The 18,058-nt window shown below is 40.0% G+C and overlaps 2 protein-coding genes across 2 annotated transcripts; both read right to left on the reverse strand.

Moving 5' to 3' along the window:
- Window positions 1-2,660: 2,660 nt before the first annotated feature.
- Window positions 2,661-6,511, reverse strand: LOC109990431 (NADPH oxidase organizer 1). Its single transcript, XM_020642576.3, has 8 exons — window positions 6,321-6,511; window positions 6,128-6,208; window positions 5,948-6,020; window positions 5,420-5,600; window positions 5,141-5,331; window positions 4,923-5,030; window positions 4,369-4,486; window positions 2,661-4,176 (listed from the first exon to the last, which is right to left on the reverse strand). Exons 1-8 carry the CDS (start codon window positions 6,393-6,395, stop codon window positions 3,534-3,536), a joined length of 1,470 nt encoding a protein of 489 aa, XP_020498232.2. The 5' UTR covers window positions 6,396-6,511; the 3' UTR covers window positions 2,661-3,533.
- A 7,543-nt stretch (window positions 6,512-14,054) lies between these two features.
- On the reverse strand, window positions 14,055-18,023 carry LOC109990430 (NADPH oxidase organizer 1). The gene is made up of 8 exons (XM_020642575.3): window positions 17,868-18,023; window positions 17,673-17,753; window positions 17,493-17,565; window positions 16,968-17,148; window positions 16,689-16,879; window positions 16,471-16,578; window positions 15,928-16,045; window positions 14,055-15,450 (listed from the first exon to the last, which is right to left on the reverse strand). Exons 1-8 carry the CDS (start codon window positions 17,940-17,942, stop codon window positions 14,808-14,810), a joined length of 1,470 nt encoding a protein of 489 aa, XP_020498231.2. The 5' UTR covers window positions 17,943-18,023; the 3' UTR covers window positions 14,055-14,807.
- Between the last annotated feature and the right edge of the window lie 35 nt (window positions 18,024-18,058).

Here is an 18,058-nt window from a genome sequence, read left to right on the forward strand (position 1 = left end):
TAAATATCAAGTTCAAATTTGAAAAGTTGAATTATTAAAATGGATAGCTTTGGATGAGAAATTCCCAAAATGCGCTGGGATCACTCAGACCAGACTTTCAGCAGACAAGTGAGAGAGATTGTAAAACCGTCTCATTTGCATAACTCCAAGAAGTAACCTGCGAGCACCTACCAATTACAATTCAATGTCGCCAAGTAAGTTCAGATTCTCACATGTTATATTAGTAACTTCTTGACCCTCAGGCTTTTTATCCGTCATTCAGCATCCACAAACCTCAAACCTCCCAAAATCTGTGTGAAAGTAAGCTATACAAACTGTTACAAACTATTAGACAATTAAACTCTCTCAGATGATGCTCAGTATGCTGATAACAAATAACTTGCGACCTGCATCAATTAGCTGCAGCTCAACTTAAACAACCATTGCCAACAATAAACACCTGTAGCATTTGTAACTTGGCCTGAGAACAAGGTTAATGCTGGGTGTAAGCATCGGGAAAAAAAACAACCCGGGGACTTTTCCCGTGAGCAAACAAACCAGTAAGACATTTTTTTAATTAGATACAGACATACAATTACCTGTATATAAAAACCTTAATGATGTAGTGTGAAGACATGTGAATTTGATTATCCAGTGGTTTTAAACACTTAATTATTGCCTTCTTGGTGCCTTAATTTTGCTTTGTTTGTCAAGGCAACTTGTAAAGTCAGCTTAAAGGTGCTACTTAATTTGTTATTATAACAATAATCAGTATGACTTCCACTTACAATTTTGGATGTCAAGGCTGTTGACTTGTTTTTTTTAAAATCTTCTCTCATTTGATTTTTCTTTTATGTATCAAGTGTGTTTTTCACTTATTTACAATATTCTCATGTTAGTGTTTGTTTTCTTATTAATGGTAATGTTTTACCTGTTAGTAAATTTGTGTTGTTTTAAAATGGTGGCACCTGTCAAAAGAGACAATATACTGTATAAATAAAGATTTTTATTGGAATCAAAATAACTCTTGGCCAGTTATCATCACCAAAAATCAAAACGTGAAGGTAAAGAAAAGTTTGGGAGTTTTTTTCTGTAATATCACGGTCACCTCTGGTTTTCACATTGGGAGCAGGGAACTGAAAAAAGCTACTGGTCGATCTTTATGCTATACAGAGCCAATTCACAACAAATGTTATATCAAGACACATAACAAAAAGCAGGTAAAAGATGTTCCTCTTTGTTATAGAATTTTTAAGAAGAGCAGGTAAAAGACCTCACTCACTGTTATGTTGCACAGCATTTAGCAACATTTAGCAAAGATACAGTGGCAAGAAAAAATGTCCTTTTAAGCGGTAGAAGTCTTGGGCAAAACCTGGCTTGTGATGGACAGCCATCTGGGCTGGGCTTGAAAATGGGATAGAGGGAGATGTCTCTCTTTCGCTCTTTTAACATGTGGAACAACAAATTACATTTGACTGGAATTCAGTCAAATGAGTCAAATTCATTTGACTGGTAGTTTGAAGTGATAGGCACAAAATATTGTTTTAAAAAAGGTGGAAAGTTGATGTGTGTACATATAAATAGAAGCTAGATCCTGTGCTGCTGTATTCTTGTAGTGAGTGCCAATTTACAGCATCATATAATAAAAAATGTTGAATAAAAAAGAACAACTAAGGACAAATCTGCAGAGTGTATTATAATCTGTGTTAAACTGAGCAGGATCAGATTTAGATGCATTTTGGTAAAAAGCCACCATCGTCAATAAATGGCAGTATAAGTTGAGAGGTAAGTGTCTTGTGAATATCAAAAGTAAAACAACTGTATCATCTAAGAAAATGTATGGAGCCTTACCTCCTAATATTACCCAGAGGAAGTATGTATCGGGTGAAGAGAATTGGTCCAAGCATTGAACCTTGTGGCACTCCATGGTTCACTATGGTGTGCATGGAGGACTTTACATGTACAAACTGAGATCTACAGTATCTGATGAATAGAATTTAAACCAACTTAAAGTAGTCCCTGTAATTCCAAGTAATTTTTCTAGTCTCTGTAGTATGATGTGATGGTCAATAGTATCAAATGCAGCACTAAGACCGAAGTACATTTACGGTTTAAGTACAGCTACTTTAACTGACTGTGGTACATAGCCTGTCAGTAAAGACACATTGATCATATCTAATATAGAGCTGGTAACTAAAGGAAAGAATTCCTTAAACAGCTTGGTTGGGATTGGGTCTAAAAGACAGGTTGACGGTTTAGAGGAAGAAATAACTAAATTTAGTTCTGAAAGGTCAATTACAGAAAAACGTTAAAGGATGACATCTGGTTTTAGAGCTGTTCCTTCCAATTAACAAAGATGTCGACCACTACAGTAGGGCTGTCACATCTCAGAAATGTATGCATGTGCCCGGCCATGCAGGATTCTGTGTATAACAGGTAGCCAGTGCAGTGAAATGTGAATTTGAGGAATGTGTGACCAATGAATTTGTTCTGTTAACAGCTGCTGTGTTTTGGACTAAGTGAAGACGGGTTAAAAAGGATTGTGTGACATCAGAGAAGAGGGAGTTACAGTAATCTAACTGAGAGAAATGAAGAGCGTATACCAGTAACTCTATGTTGTGTGTGGATAGAAAAGATTCTTCTTTTAAATCTTAAAATAATGGCAAAGAACAATTTCTGACTTTGGTGCAAATAAGATTTTATTGATCTGTTTTTGTGAAACTTATATACAAACTCATACATGTCAAAAGCTTAAACTACAGTGAACTACAAAAAGGGAAATGAAAACAGTCTTTAAATAAACAACAGTAGAAGGTTATAATTAAATGAGATCACGTTCTGACAGGACACTCATGAATCATCCTATTCTGTTTACTGACAGCTTGTTTACGACACCCATGATCTGTTTACCGGATGTTTTAGAATGGTTTCTATTACTTATTATAATCAAGTACATTAAATTAGTAAAATAAAATTAAGTAAAGTTAAAGTGCTATGTGCAAGACATTACAAATAAAAGACAACTAACTCTGACACGCGCTAATTTCTGTTAAAACTGTGAAAAAGAAAACAGGAAGACACATTAAATACAGTTTAGTGTAAATATCTGCATCTTAAACTCCAACAATCCACTTTTCTTGTTTTTTCTTAAGTTGACTAAGAGAAAATAAAGAATTCTTTACTATTGCGTGACCATGTCACATACCATTTTTTAAAACTGACTTTCCTTCACGCTTCATTGAAGCTACATGATTCTAAAACTGAGTGAAAGTTTCAAACCTAAGATGTCAGGCTCCATTTGATCAAATGAAAAATGTTAAGACATCAATTTATGGATTTCAGGACACATTCATCTTGTCACCAATGCTTTCTCTTCAGTAATTGTGTGACAAGACAAAGAAACAAAGATAAAAAAAAAAGATGCTTCACAACACATTTGATTGACAGACCTATAGGTAGGTTGATGAAGCTAAATATTTAACAACAAATACTAAACAACACAAATCGATTTGAAATTGAGACTTTGATTTACAGTATGTTGGATTTCTAACTCCTCAGCGGCTGTAGATGGACTCTGGCTGGATCTGAAGCCGGGTCTTGTTAGCCAGGGCTGCCTTTCGTGTCATGGTGGTGCAGCGGGTCAGGATCTCCTGGGTTTTCGGTCGGGGTGGCACCCTGGGAATGTTTGAGGAAGTCTCGCTTCCACTCGAGGCGGCAGATCTGGAGCTTTTGGTGCTCTTGTTGGAGTTGCAACGGTCAGAGAGGCTGAGATCAGGACTGCTTCGCTCGCTACCGCTTGAATGACCCAGCTGTGCTCCCTCTGTTAAACTGGAAGACGACTCGCTGTCTGTGGAGAAGCCAGACAAGCTCAGCTCGGTGCTGGTGTTGCTGGTTCTGCGTGAATAATCCTCTAAGGAGGAGGCATCTCTGTCTGTCTGCGCCTGCGTCCAGGTCTCAGACAGAACATCCAGAGATCGGGCCTTGTGCAGACGCCCAGGCACACTGGGTTCTTCTCTGGACCTCTCTCTGTTTTCTCCATTCCTACTTGGTGGAGAAGAAGCTCGGGACTCACTGCCGGTTACTGAAAGGTTCAGGGTGGAGCTGTGGAGCTTTCTCTGCACGCTGTAAAGGCCGGCCCTGGGGTTGTTGGATGGCTGCAGGTACATGGAGGGGATGTAACCACCCTTGCCATTGAATCTGAAGAGAGGATTGCAAGAAAAATTATAATTAATCAACCTGTAAATTATAGCTCAACTGCATGCAAACTATGATAGCACCCTAAAACAAGAATTAAGTTTGTATTTCATGTGCTAAAAGATGTCAAATCTTGATACCTCTGTCACCTGTTCCTGTGTCGGATGTGTTTACTTTTACAAACATCAGACATACCTGATAAGCCACCAGCCGTCATCAGACTTCCTCAGCACCTCCACCACAGAGCCAATGGGCACGGACACCTCGTCATCCTTCGTAGCCGAGAAACTCCTCACAGCACAGTACAGGGCACCTTAAGGTGACAAACGAGAGGACAGCGTCAGATCACAGAGAACACGTCATAGTTCAATTTTCTGACATTAGGTCAAATGAAGGAAACAAAAAAGATATTGAAAACGTTTATACACATATATATGTATATATGTATATACACCTTTCAATCAAAGTGCTTTACATAGCTCAAAACACACTAAGACTCAAAGACACAACATTAAATGATAAGTTGTTAAAGACCACTCCCTTGTGTTTGCTATTTGTAACAGCAAGGTTTACAGCAATTTACAAATTACAACCATTAATTGGAACAATTATTTACAAAAGTCTGGGTTACATAAGTAGTTATGTAATCCAGATTTGTACTGTACATGAAGTAAATTCTTTCTGTGTGACAAATGTGTCCTCCATGTTCTTGAAAAGAAACTGAATATGAGTAAAAGTACATGTCACACCTCCTAACTGGAATCCTGCATCATCATCTTCCTCTCCTTCCCATGATTCCAGGTATGGAGCGGGAAACCAAGCCAAGTGCTTCTCCTCATTCTCCACCAGCCACCAACCTGCAGAGAGAATAAACCACACATTAAGTAAACAGAAAGAAGTGTAAAAGGAGATCAGGGTTTAAAGAATAAAGACATGTAAATGCTGAATGAAAAGGTAAAGAGCTAACCTGCGGGGTCTTTGATCAGGACATCCAGTTTCTCATCAACAGCCACCTTAAATGGACGATTTTTAGCATCTTTTGTCTCATAAGCGGCCACACAGCGGTAAGTCTGGGTGACCAGAGGGTGGGTGACACTTCCTCCAGGCTGGTGGTCCCCTCCTCCTCCGTCTGAGCCGTCAGATAGCAGGATCATGATGCTGCAAGAGAGGAATGCCACATTAAAAAAACAAACCTACTATCAACGTCTTGTTCATTTGAAACACAACTCAGACATGACAAATCTACCTGTTCTTGGTGAAGTCCGTCTGCAGGTCGTGGTCTTTGGGCAGGAAGAACTGAGTGAGCTCAGAGCTCTGAGTCACTATTTGGTCGCACTTCAGCAGCTCATCACAGTAGCTCTCCAGGAACTTCATACGACGGACCATTGTCTTGGATCCTTTCTGTTGGAGGCTCTTCCTCGCCTTCCCTAAAGAGAGGAGAGAAAACAGTTTCAATATTAGTGCTACAAGATCATCTATTTGTAAAGCATCCTTTTCCCTTTCTGACTGCTCACATGCATGCTATGCATTCTTTTACAGAGGACATGACACTTTACACATGCAGCACTCACATGCAAAGTGAAAGTTTGTTTTAACTAATTCCTAGAATGCCAATCCTCACTCCACTAATGACAGAATGCAAGTTGGATCAATGCAAAAAAAAATGTTTTGTAACAGTTTTATTGCGCAGAATCTCAATTTGATTGATGCTTTTTCAAAAGAAGTCAACATTTCTTAAAGAGGACTTATGAAAACACAGTACAACTATTCTTACCATTAAATTTGGGGATCACTCTGTCATTTCTCCTGAAAGGGTTCACATGAGGGAACCTTTTCTTCAGCTGCTTCTGTATAAATGAAACATATACATTGTAATATTCTATAATAAATACAGTATACAACACAGTTCACTATGTGGGATGTTACAGTTCTGTTCTGTCTATTTTTGACTCACATGAAATTTCTTAAACTCTTGGAAGGACCTGTAGATTATAACGTCCGTCTCATCAGACCACAACACAGATACCATGAACACCTGTGGATAGAAAATACAAAATAATGGTATCAGACACTCACAACATGCAAGGCAAATGCAGCAAATTTGTTTAAAAAATGAACAAATAAATAATGTCCGCGTATTATCTCACCTTGAGTTTTGGTGTGTCCTTGAGCACGGATCCAATGATCCTCAGACTAATCACAAAGCGCTGTTCATTGACCATCGTGTTCCTCTTTGTTTCGCTGCTAGCGGGATGATAGAGCTGCTTTATTGACCTTCAGTCTCCGGCTGAACTGCCTCTGCTTCTCTGACATGTCGAGGTGTCTGCTGTAGTTAATATACGTTTGAAAAGGCGAAGGGGGCGGAGCTCCGAGATAATAACACCTTAGAAGGTGCAAAGCAGGATGCACACGTGAGCCACGCAGCATCCTCGCGCAGGCACGTGCGGCTGTAAATCACACTGATGAGCATCACTGAGAAATTCCCAGCTGTAAGTACATCTGTCGTAAAATGAATACTTACAAACATGTCCAGTAAAGGGATGGGCTAGTCAAATAGTTAATAGCAGTATAAAGTTTTTGTAGGCCACATCGTTTAAATGCTGTATGATCATTCATTAACTACTCACTAAAATAACGTCTTATGATGCAAAAATAATTATTCAATTTTGAAAATTAAACGCCTTTAAACGGCTAAGACCAAATATTATCAGAACAAGATCCACAATGCCACACATGCATGATAAATGTTTTGTGCTTTTAACTCACTCCTACACACACCTCCTCTTCCACTACCTCCTCTTCCACTCTGCTCATGAAGTGTCTGATGTAACTAGGACAGAGATAATATAAGTTTACAATGGGTGCGTCTTGTGATAGTATCTGAAGGAGATTTAGGAGTCCCCTCAGGTGGAATGTTTAAATTGAGGTATTGTATAGGAGTATTGCCACATGTGGTTGTGTAACGTGATGTTTTATGACCCATGACGAAAAGCGGATGTTTGGATGCATATAAGCAATTGTCTCTGTGTGTTCGAGAGAGATCATTATTGGCTTCTTGATCCTCCTGGTCAGACGTGACCAGTGATGCTGTTTCTTGCTTAAATAAAATTATACTCTTTGAAAGCAAGTCAGTCTCAACGGCGAATTTCTTCATCATCAAACATATCAACAACAAGGAAATCCACATCACTCACACCAGACTTGCTTGCTTTATATTTTTACTGAAAAGGTTTCAACTGTCAGAAACCAGTTTTCTGACCCTGACCAACTCAGCCCACAGGCACAAACCAAAACCCTTTTTACACATACGGCAATTTCCTGAAAAACTCTGGAGATTTGGCTACCCAGAGGGGATTTAGGCTATGTGTGAACGCAAACAGCAACATTTTTCGTGCAGACTTCACCCGGAGTTTCTCCGGCCCGACCCCTAGTATTTTTTCCGCAAAAAATCCGAGTGAGCTGATGTCTGAACGTGGCCGAATATACTCTGGAGATTTCAATTTGAGCCAATGGAAAGAGAATGACGTTCATATACAGTGACTGCCTTAAGTGTCTGCACGCGACCACTACGATCTCCATGCATGTCATTAAACGTCTGCATTATGTTTCCTGCTCGTCAGTATGTTGTTCTCCACTCTTTTGTGGATGTTGTCATTCCATTGGATTACACATAGCATTGATATAAAGGCAGATATTCTCATTATAACGTTGTGTCGCAGACTTTGTTACTTCGGCCGCTACTTCCGCGTTGTTGTTTTACATCACGTCTTACCTCGGGAAACCCCCAGAGCCCCCTCCCCTCTGACAGGGAAAGTCCTCCGCTGTGAGGAGCATATGTGAATGGCTAGGTCGGGAGAATCTCCGGAGAAGTCCTCCTGTAAATATCTAGATATTATCCGGACTGCATATGTGAAAACGGCTCAATAGTGCCTCACTTACCTCGTTCTACTCTCTGACTGAGGACAAAGTCTCTAAGCTTGTGCTCTTGGCCCATCACCTGTCCTCTAGACCAAATACCATCAATCCTCCTACAGGCTGTTTCTTCTACACTTGCTGGACTTATGGATATCATCAACTCCTCTCTGTCAATTGATGTTCTCGACTGCATTCAAGGAAGCTCGGGTCAGCCGTCTGCTTTTAGAACCCACACTCAACCCTGGCCAAGGTTGAAAACTAAAGACCGGTGTCACTTCTGCCCTTTCTGTCAAAAATACTCAAATGCACAGTCTTTAATCAAGTCTCTGAGTTCCTGTCCAGGAACGATCTGTTTGACCCAAATAGGTCAAGCTTTAAGCGGGCCCTCTCTACTGCGAGAGCACTACTGTCAGAAACATTATGTTGGGCTAGAGCTGTGGGTCAGTCCTCAGTTCTATTGGTGCCAAACCTGTCGGCTGCCTTTGACACAGTTAAACATCGAATCCTAACTAACGCTCTCAGAACTTGGCATCTCAGGATCTGCCCTCTGCTGGTTGGTGTCCTACCTCTCAGGGAGATCTTTTATAGTGTCTTGGAAGTGTCCCAGGCACACTATCTCTCCACAGGAGTGCCTCAAGGGTCAGCGTTTGGTCCCCTTCTCTTCTCCATATACACCAACTTACTTGGTGCAATTATCCAATCTCATGGCTTCTCATACCACTGCTATGCTGATGATACCCTCTCCCCCCCTTTCTGTCATTCCAGCCAGATGACGCTATTTCATCAAGAATTTGGCATCTCAGGATCTGCCCTCTGCTGGTTGGTGTCCTACCTCTCAGGGAGATCTTTTATAGTGTCTTGGAATTGTCCCAGGCACACAGATCAATATCCAGCTTGGTAAACCAAACTCATGCCCACAAGTCTCCTAAGTGTTATGATTGATGACTAGCTAACATTTAAGGTTCAAGTGGCATCGATTGCCTGGTCATATCGATTCACCCTGTACAACATCAGGAAGATCAGACCTCACCTGTCAGAACATGCTACACAGCTCCTGGTACGGGCTCTTGTGATATCAAGCAATGACTATTGCAACTCCTTACTGGCAGGTTGTCCTTCATGCAAACCCCTGCAGATGATCCAAAATGCAGCAGCGCGACTGATCTTCAACCTTCCCCAAACAGCACCTGTTACTCTGCTGTTCATCTCCCTCCACTGGTTCCCAGTTGCTGCTAACATGAGATTTAAAACTGTTGAGTAAACTCCCCCATGACCTTTGCTCTAATTTTTGTCGTTTCATTTACCCCCACAGGGTACCTGTGCTCGCTCTCATTGACCTGGCTGATTGGCTAGAACTCCAGGTGCAGAAAAGACAACTCCGGATTCTGCACCAGTGCAAAGAGGGAAAAGGAGACAAAGATCCGAGGGCAAATGGAAATCTCCAGGTCCACTCTTGGGCATTCAGCAGTTCTAATGAACACAACTGCTATGTCCCAGAAGGCAGCAGCTCCACCACAAACCTCAATGGAGGTAAGTAAGAAATACTGCCCCTATACTGTGATAACAGAACTTCGCTCACTTTAAGATGGCCAGCTCCAGCAAGAAGCAGACCTGGATACAGGATAACCAATGTTGCTGGCAATGTGGCTGAATTTAACCTAAATATACTCAGCAAAGCTGTAACAGACAGGCATTTCCTAACTCTATATATGGAATGAACGACTGGGCTAAAAAGCAGACAGCAGGGAAGACAGATCACATGAAGGAACCCACAGCAGAGCTAGAGGAAATCTTGTATATAGATCGACCATTAAAAGGACACATAGTCCTTCTTCAAATCAGCAAAGTGGTGTTGAGGTACCAAAACAGAACTCTGGATGCCTTTTGCCATTCTCGGTGATGGATCTGATCGTACTATCGTCCTCCAGTTAGCAGCCTATCAACTAGACCCCTGAGGGAAACATGAGGACCTCCCTCTCAGAACTCACAGACAAGAGTTGTAGATTCTACATGGCACCATGGTCTCTATTACTGTTTCCCCCCGCAGCTGAACAATATGGCGTGTTCTTAATCAGCCAAGCTTTTCCTGCAAAACGCTTAGGGTTAGCTGAACACACACATCCAGTTGAGCAACTCTACTGCAGGAGAAGTACAGGTACCTGGGAGATCTGCCCCTGCAGCAGCCACTGCACCTTGTACGACCAGTTGAAAGACTCTGATCACCTTTGCTTGATCACACCATTAGAACCAGTACAACTAGTGGCCCCCTGGTGGGCCCTGCAGCGGTGTAGACCCACCTTGGTAGGACTCTCCAAGACCTTGCAGGGATTAAGGACTTGTCTGTCTGAAACGCTGTGTCTGTTCACATCTATTCTGTTCCACTCACGTCAGGACAAGGACGCCGTAGCACTTTTGGAGAGCAAAATAATAAGAGTGGAAATAGAAGGTGTCCTATGATATGCGACATGTCTCTTATGTGTGCAGAACATGCCCCCATGCATGATCGCTCACTTATTCTACATTTATTGACTGTGTTTAATGCTTTATATTTGTTTTCTCTTTGTTTATTTTCCTTCCCAGAAACCACAGACACACACACATATACACTCACACATTTAAGCAAATGTGTGTGTACACCCTGTTGATAAGAAAGTTAAAGAAACCATTATAACTCCTGCAAGATTAAACTAGTCACACCAGGGGCAGTTGGTGATTTCCAGAACCCAACTTTAAAGAGAAGCCTCTGTCAGCTGATCTTTCTTTTACCACCCAAAGCACTTTGAAACTAAAATTAACATTACCCCTTTACACAGAAGAAACAGATTCTGAAGTGCTCGATACATATAGTGTTAGTTTATATGCAAAGAAAAAATCTATAAAATTCAAGCTATAATAGCCTAAATACAGAAATTAAGAATATTTCCTCTCCAGGCCATCAACTACATCAAAATGTGTCCTACTTACTTTCAATGAACTAATGACTCACTATCAAACTTTTCCTGGAAAAATGTTTGCTCTACATGCTTTAATTTGCTTTGTGTGAAACCACCACAGAGATTTGATGAATAATTGTATAATTTTGTAATATAATTGTATAGTTGTATAATGGTCGGTCTTCTCGTCCATGGTCCTGTTTGGTTTTACAGGTTATAGAGAGGCACCAGCTTTAAATAAAGACTTTATTTATGGGTTTCAAACTCCTCATGGTTTAGGTCTAACATCAGATGTATGTAACTATTTACATGATACTCAGTCATTTCTGCATTTTAACCGCCTGATCAAGCATTCAAAGGTTAAGTCATGTTAAGTGATGTAAAGGTAGTCGAACAAATCTGGTCTGGGAGTCTTGGCTGATGTGCTGTAAACAACATCAACATGAGTCCACCTCTGCTGCCTCTCTCAGACTAGACTGCACTGCAGACTGATATTATTGTCAATGGGAAATCATTTAATACTGAAACATAAAAAATCAAATTAATACAATTAAAAAAATGACATTAATAATAGTAATGCAAAATAATCAGTCTATCTACTCCACAATCATCTTCAAATGTCTCTTCTGCTAAATCCAGATAAAAACATAAAAACATGTTCAAATGCATCAGAATGTAAATGACAGCTACTCTCTCTTATAAGGGGGAGGACCCCCAGACCCCCCTTAGATTGTTCCACACATATTTTCATGCTGCTGACGCCCATGGGCTGTAGGAATGTGCTTTTGGCTAAATGATGCTAGCACAACAACATTCTCCAAAATGACAATGCTAACATGCTTATGTTAAAGGTGAAATGTGCACTTGTGACCTTTGGGTTGGATTCAGTCCCATTTTTTTAACTATGTTTAAAATGTTGAACATATTCATTCATTATTGTTAGCATGCTAACTATTACTGATAAATAAATAGTGAGCTAAAGCTGAGGGGAGAATAAATGCTTGCCCCACATGTTCTTATCTCCTTTTATATCTTTTACTTTACTAAAAACAAATAAAATCAATGTGTCAGAAAAACATAACAAATGTCTCTTGGTGTCTCTGGGAATATACTCATACATGAAAGACATTCACACTAATAATGAAGGCTTTTAATTGACAGTCATTATCATTTCATCATCAACTCAGCCATACCTTCCACATTACAACACACTCCCTTTTTGTCAGTCTATTGTTAAGTATACTTCCCGCAAAGAAGCAGCTGGATAACAGCCAGAAGTAACCGTAGCCTAGTGTATTAGTTGGCAAGGCAGTGGTTGTGACAGATAGTTTTTATTTCCCAGTGGAAACAAGGGAGAATCGTCTGTTGCGCAACCACAAAAGAAATGAATCGTACTCATTGACACATGTGATGTAATGTTGAGCTAATTATAACTGGCTTTCTTTAAAGGAACAAGGATAAGCTATAATTCTTGTGATATAATAGTGCAGGTTTTGGCTGCTTTACCTGCTGTCTCATCAACTGTGGATTTAACCTTTTAAAGCTCGCAACTGACACACTTTCCTTTAGTGACTCTTCTCACAAATGTAAGTGGGCATAAACCGTAGTTACATCGTTTGAACATTTCTGAATATGGATCACCAATTATTGTCGATGCAATATGTAATAAACGAAGAAACAGATTCTGAAGTGCTCGATACATATAATGTTAGTTTATATGCAAAGAAAAAATCTGCTCTTGAAGAGCAAAGACTTTGGAGAAGAAAGTTCAAAAGCCTTGCTTGAGCCAGAAAGAATTGATGTTTCCCAACAAATGTGCGTTGAAAATAAAAGTTCGGCAGAGAGTCGTCTCTACGGCACAAACTTAAAAGAAGTGATTCGGACTGAAGTCCGAAGAGAAGCGAGCAAGAAGCTGAAGCTCTTGAAAACTTTGACAAACTAAAAAACTGGAGATCTGAGCTGAGTGTTGAACTTTTATCAGCTGAACGAGAGGAGGGGGGCCTGCAGGAGAAGGGTCACTCCCACTCTGACGGGAGGACAATTGTTTAAATTAAACCGAGTTTACTAAACAAGATTAAGAATAAGAGTCTTAACATATATACTTCACCATACATTCATTTCGATATTATTTCTATCAGATCCACGTTGATGTAGGTTCACGTCATATATTTAGACAAACAGATTCATGTTGAGATGAAAATCACACCATCTGGGAACATCCTCAGTTAATCCCAGCCTGTAGGTGAACAAAAACATGTTATACAGTCAACATTCTTAATAAGACATATTAATAAAGTAGGAAAATAAATTGGTGTCTTTAAATAACACCTTCTATAGCTAATATCAAAGAGTATGCTTTATAACACGTCTAAATGTATAATTATGAAGGTTACGTATTCATGGATATTCCAACACTAGATGGCAATAGCGCTCCATGTCAAATTCCTATTAAACCTAATATAACTCTTATTCCTATTCTGAAGATCAGATTTTGAGTTTAAAAATATGATTATAATACATTCAATGTGACAATTACAAATATCTAGATGAAGAAAGACATAAATGTTCATTTGATGCAGAATTGGTTTAATTCAGCTCTTCAGCAGCATTTCCACAGATGGTCAATTTTACGACTTTGCAGAGACTGGTTCTCTGTCAGAAGCCTCTGTCAGCTGATCTTTCTTTTACCACCCAAAGCATTTAAACTAAAATGAACATTACCCCTTTACACCAGATTCATACAGTGAGAGGTGCTGTATGTAAACTGACCAACTACACATCAGTACGATTACATTCACTCTCTGCTTGTGTAAAATTAGGAGCAACTTGGGGTTCAATGTATAAGGACACTTTGACATTTGACCCCAGGAGCTGGGGATCAAAGCCCTAACATTCTGGCTGAATGACGAGACAACCACAGCTGCCCAGTCTCAATTCCCTGTAAATACAAGAATTGCTTTTTCTGCTCAGAATTATATTTCCTAACCATCATGTATTTTAAATCTTAAAAGAATTTAAAAAAAAAAATTTCACTTTGGTGCAAATAAGATTTTATTGATCTGTTTTTGTGAAACTTATATACAAACTCATACATGTCAAAAGCTTAAACTACAGTGAACTACAAAAAGGCAAATGAAAACAGTCTTTAAATGAACAACAGTAGAAGGTTATAATTAAATAAGATCACGTTCTGACAGGACACTCATAAGTCATCCCATTCTGTTTACTGACAGCTTGTTTACTGGATGTTTTGATATGGTTTCTATTACTTATTATTATCAAGTTAAGTTAGTTAAATAAAATTAAGTAAAGTTAAAGTGCTATGTCAGTAGTGTAAATATCTGCATCTTAAACTCCAACAATCCACTTTTCTTGTTTTTTCTTAAGTTGACTAAGAGAAAATAAAGAATTCTTTACTATTGCGTGACCATGTCACATACCATTTTTTAAAACTGACTTTCCTTCACGCTTCATTGAAGCTACATGATTCTAAAACTGAGTGAAAGTTTCAAACCTAAGATGTCAGGCTCCATTTGATCAAATGAAAAATGTTAAGACATCAATTTATGGATTTCAGGACACATTCATCTTGTCACCAATGCTTTCTCTTCAGTAATTGTGTGACAAGACAAAGAAACAAAGATAAAAAAAGATGCTTCACAACACATTTGATTGACAGACCTATAGGTAGGTTGATGAAGCTAAATATTTAACAACAAATACTAAATAACACAAATCAATTTGAAATTGAGACTTTGATTTACAGTATGTTGGATTTCTAACTCCTCAGCGGCTGTAGATGGACTCTGGCTGGATCTGAAGCCGGGTCTTGTTAGCCAGGGCTGCCTTTCGTGTCATGGTGGTGCAGCGGGTCAGGATCTCCTGGGTTTTCGGTCGGGGTGGCACCCTGGGAATGTTTGAGGAAGTCTCGCTTCCACTCGAGGCGGCAGATCTGGAGCTTTTGGTGCTCTTGTTGGAGTTGCGACGGTCAGAGAGGCTGAGATCAGGACTGCTTCGCTCGCTACCGCTTGAATGACCCAGCTGTGCTCCCTCTGTTAAACTGGAAGACGACTCGCTGTCTGTGGAGAAGCCAGACAAGCTCAGCTCGGTGCTGGTGTTGCTGGTTCTGCGTGAATAATCCTCTAAGGAGGAGGCATCTCTGTCTGTCTGCGCCTGCGTCCAGGTCTCAGACAGAACATCCAGAGATCGGGCCTTGTGCAGACGCCCAGGCACACTGGGTTCTTCTCTGGACCACTCTCTGTTTTCTCCATTCCTACTTGGTGGAGAAGAAGCTCGGGACTCACTGCCGGTTACTGAAAGGTTCAGGGTGGAGCTGTGGAGCTTTCTCTGCACGCTGTAAAGGCCGGCCCTGGGGTTGTTGGATGGCTGCAGGTACATGGAGGGGATGTAACCACCCTTGCCATTGAATCTGAAGAGAGGATTGCAAGAAAAATTATATTTATTCAAAATAAATTATGTAAATTATAGCTCAACTGCATGTAAACTATGATAGCACCCTAAAACAAGAATTAATTATCTTGATACCTCTGTCCCCTGTTCCTGTGTCAGATGTGTTTACTTTTAGGTAAAGGTCGTTCATCCCATTTGCAGTCAGACTGTTTAATCAGACTCTTTAACAGCATCTCCACTCATATCAATAATGCTACACACTGTGTGTGTTTTTAATAATAATAACTCTTTCCACAAGTGGAAGTGTACATACCTAGTATTATTCTATTATTGTATTTTTTCTTCCTTTATTAAACTGATGTACAAATGTTTGATTTTTAACTTCTTGTTATTTTTGATAATTATATTCCTGTTTCTTGAACTGTTGTGACAAAAAAAATTCCCCCATGGGTGATCAATAAACTTTATCTTTATCTTTTACAAACATCAGGCATACCTGATAAGCCACCAGCCGTCATCAGACTTCCTCAGCACCTCCACCACAGAGCCAATGGGCACGGACACCTCGTCATCCTTCGTAGCCGAGAAACTCCTCACAGCACAGTACAGGGCACCTTAAGGTGACAAACGAGAGGACAGCGTCAGATCACAGAGAACACGTCATAGTTCAATTTTCTGACATTAGGTCAAATGAAGGAAACAAAAAAGATATTGAAAACGTTTATACACATATATATGTATATATGTATATACACCTTTCAATCAAAGTGCTTTACATAGCTCAAAACACACTAAGACTCAAAGACACAACATTAAATGTTAAGTTGTTAAAGACCACTCCCTTGTGTTTGCTATTTGTAACAGCAAGGTTTACAGCAATTTACAAATTACAACCATTAATTGGAACAATTATTTACAAAAGTCTGGGTTACATAAGTAGTTATGTAATCCAGATTTGTACTGTACATGAAGTAAATTCTTTCTGTGTGACAAATGTGTCCTCCAAGAAACTGAATATGAGTAAAAGTACATGTCACACCTCCTAACTGGAATCCTGCATCATCATCTTCCTCTCCTTCCCATGATTCCAGGTATGGAGCGGGAAACCAAGCCAAGTGCTTCTCCTCATTCTCCACCAGCCACCAACCTGCAGAGAGAATAAACCACACATTAAGTAAACAGAAAGAAGTGTAAAAGGAGATCAGGGTTTAAAGAATAAAGCCATGTAAATGCTGAATGAAAAGGTAAAGAGCTAACCTGCGGGGTCTTTGATCAGGACATCCAGTTTCTCATCAACAGCCACCTTAAATGGACGATTTTTAGCATCTTTTGTCTCATAAGCGGCCACACAGCGGTAAGTCTGGGTGACCAGAGGGTGGGTGACACTTCCTCCAGGCTGGTGGTCCCCTCCTCCTCCGTCTGAGCCGTCAGATAGCAGGATCATGATGCTGCAAGAGAGGAATGCCACATTAAAAAAACAAACCTACTATCAACGTCTTGTTCATTTGAAACACAACTCAGACATGACAAATCTACCTGTTCTTGGTGAAGTCCGTCTGCAGGTCGTGGTCTTTGGGCAGGAAGAACTGAGTGAGCTCAGAGCTCTGAGTCACTATTTGGTCGCACTTCAGCAGCTCATCACAGTAGCTCTCCAGGAACTTCATACGACGGACCATTGTCTTGGATCCTTTCTGTTGGAGGCTCTTCCTCGCCTTCCCTAAAGAGAGGAGAGAAAACAGTTTCAATATTAGTGCTACAAGATCATCTATTTGTAAAGCATCTTTTTCCCTTTCTGACTGCTCACATGCATGCTATGCATTCTTTTACAGAGGACATGACACTTTACACATGCAGCACTCACATGCAAAGTGAAAGTTTGTTTTAACTAATTCCTAGAATGCCAATCCTCACTCCACTAATGACAGAATGCAAGTTTTGCAAAAATGCAAAATGTTTTGTAACAGTTTTAGTGCGCAGAATCTCAATTTGATTGATGCTTTTTCAAAAGAAGTCAACATTTCTTAAAGAGGACTTATGAAAACACAGTACAACTATTCTTACCATTAAATTTGGGGATCACTCTGTCATTTCTCCTGAAAGGGTTCACATGAGGGAACCTTTTCTTCAGCTGCTTCTGTATAAATGAAACATATACATTGTAATATTCTATAATAAATACAGTATACAACACAGTTCACTATGTGGGATGTTACAGTTCTGTTCTGTCTATTTTTGACTCACATGAAATTTCTTAAACTCTTGGAAGGACCTGTAGATTATAACGTCCGTCTCATCAGACCACAACACAGATACCATGAACACCTGTGGATAGAAAATACAAAATAATGGTATCAGACACTCACAACATGCAAGGCAAATGCAGCATATGTGTTTAAAAAAAATGAACAAATAAATAATGTCCGCGTATTATCTCACCTTGAGTTTTGGTGTGTCCTTGAGCACGGATCCAATGATCCTCAGACTAATCACAAAGCGCTGTTCATTGACCATCGTGTTCCTCTTTGTTTCGCTGCTAGCGGGATGATAGAGCTGCTTTAATGACCTTCAGTCTCCGGCTGAACTGCCTCTGCTTCTCTGACATGTCGAGGTGTCTGCTGTAGTTAATA

Source organism: Labrus bergylta, chromosome 21, assembly GCF_963930695.1.
Source record: "Labrus bergylta chromosome 21, fLabBer1.1, whole genome shotgun sequence".
In the NCBI taxonomy this organism is placed as follows: Eukaryota; Metazoa; Chordata; class Actinopteri; order Labriformes; family Labridae; genus Labrus; species Labrus bergylta.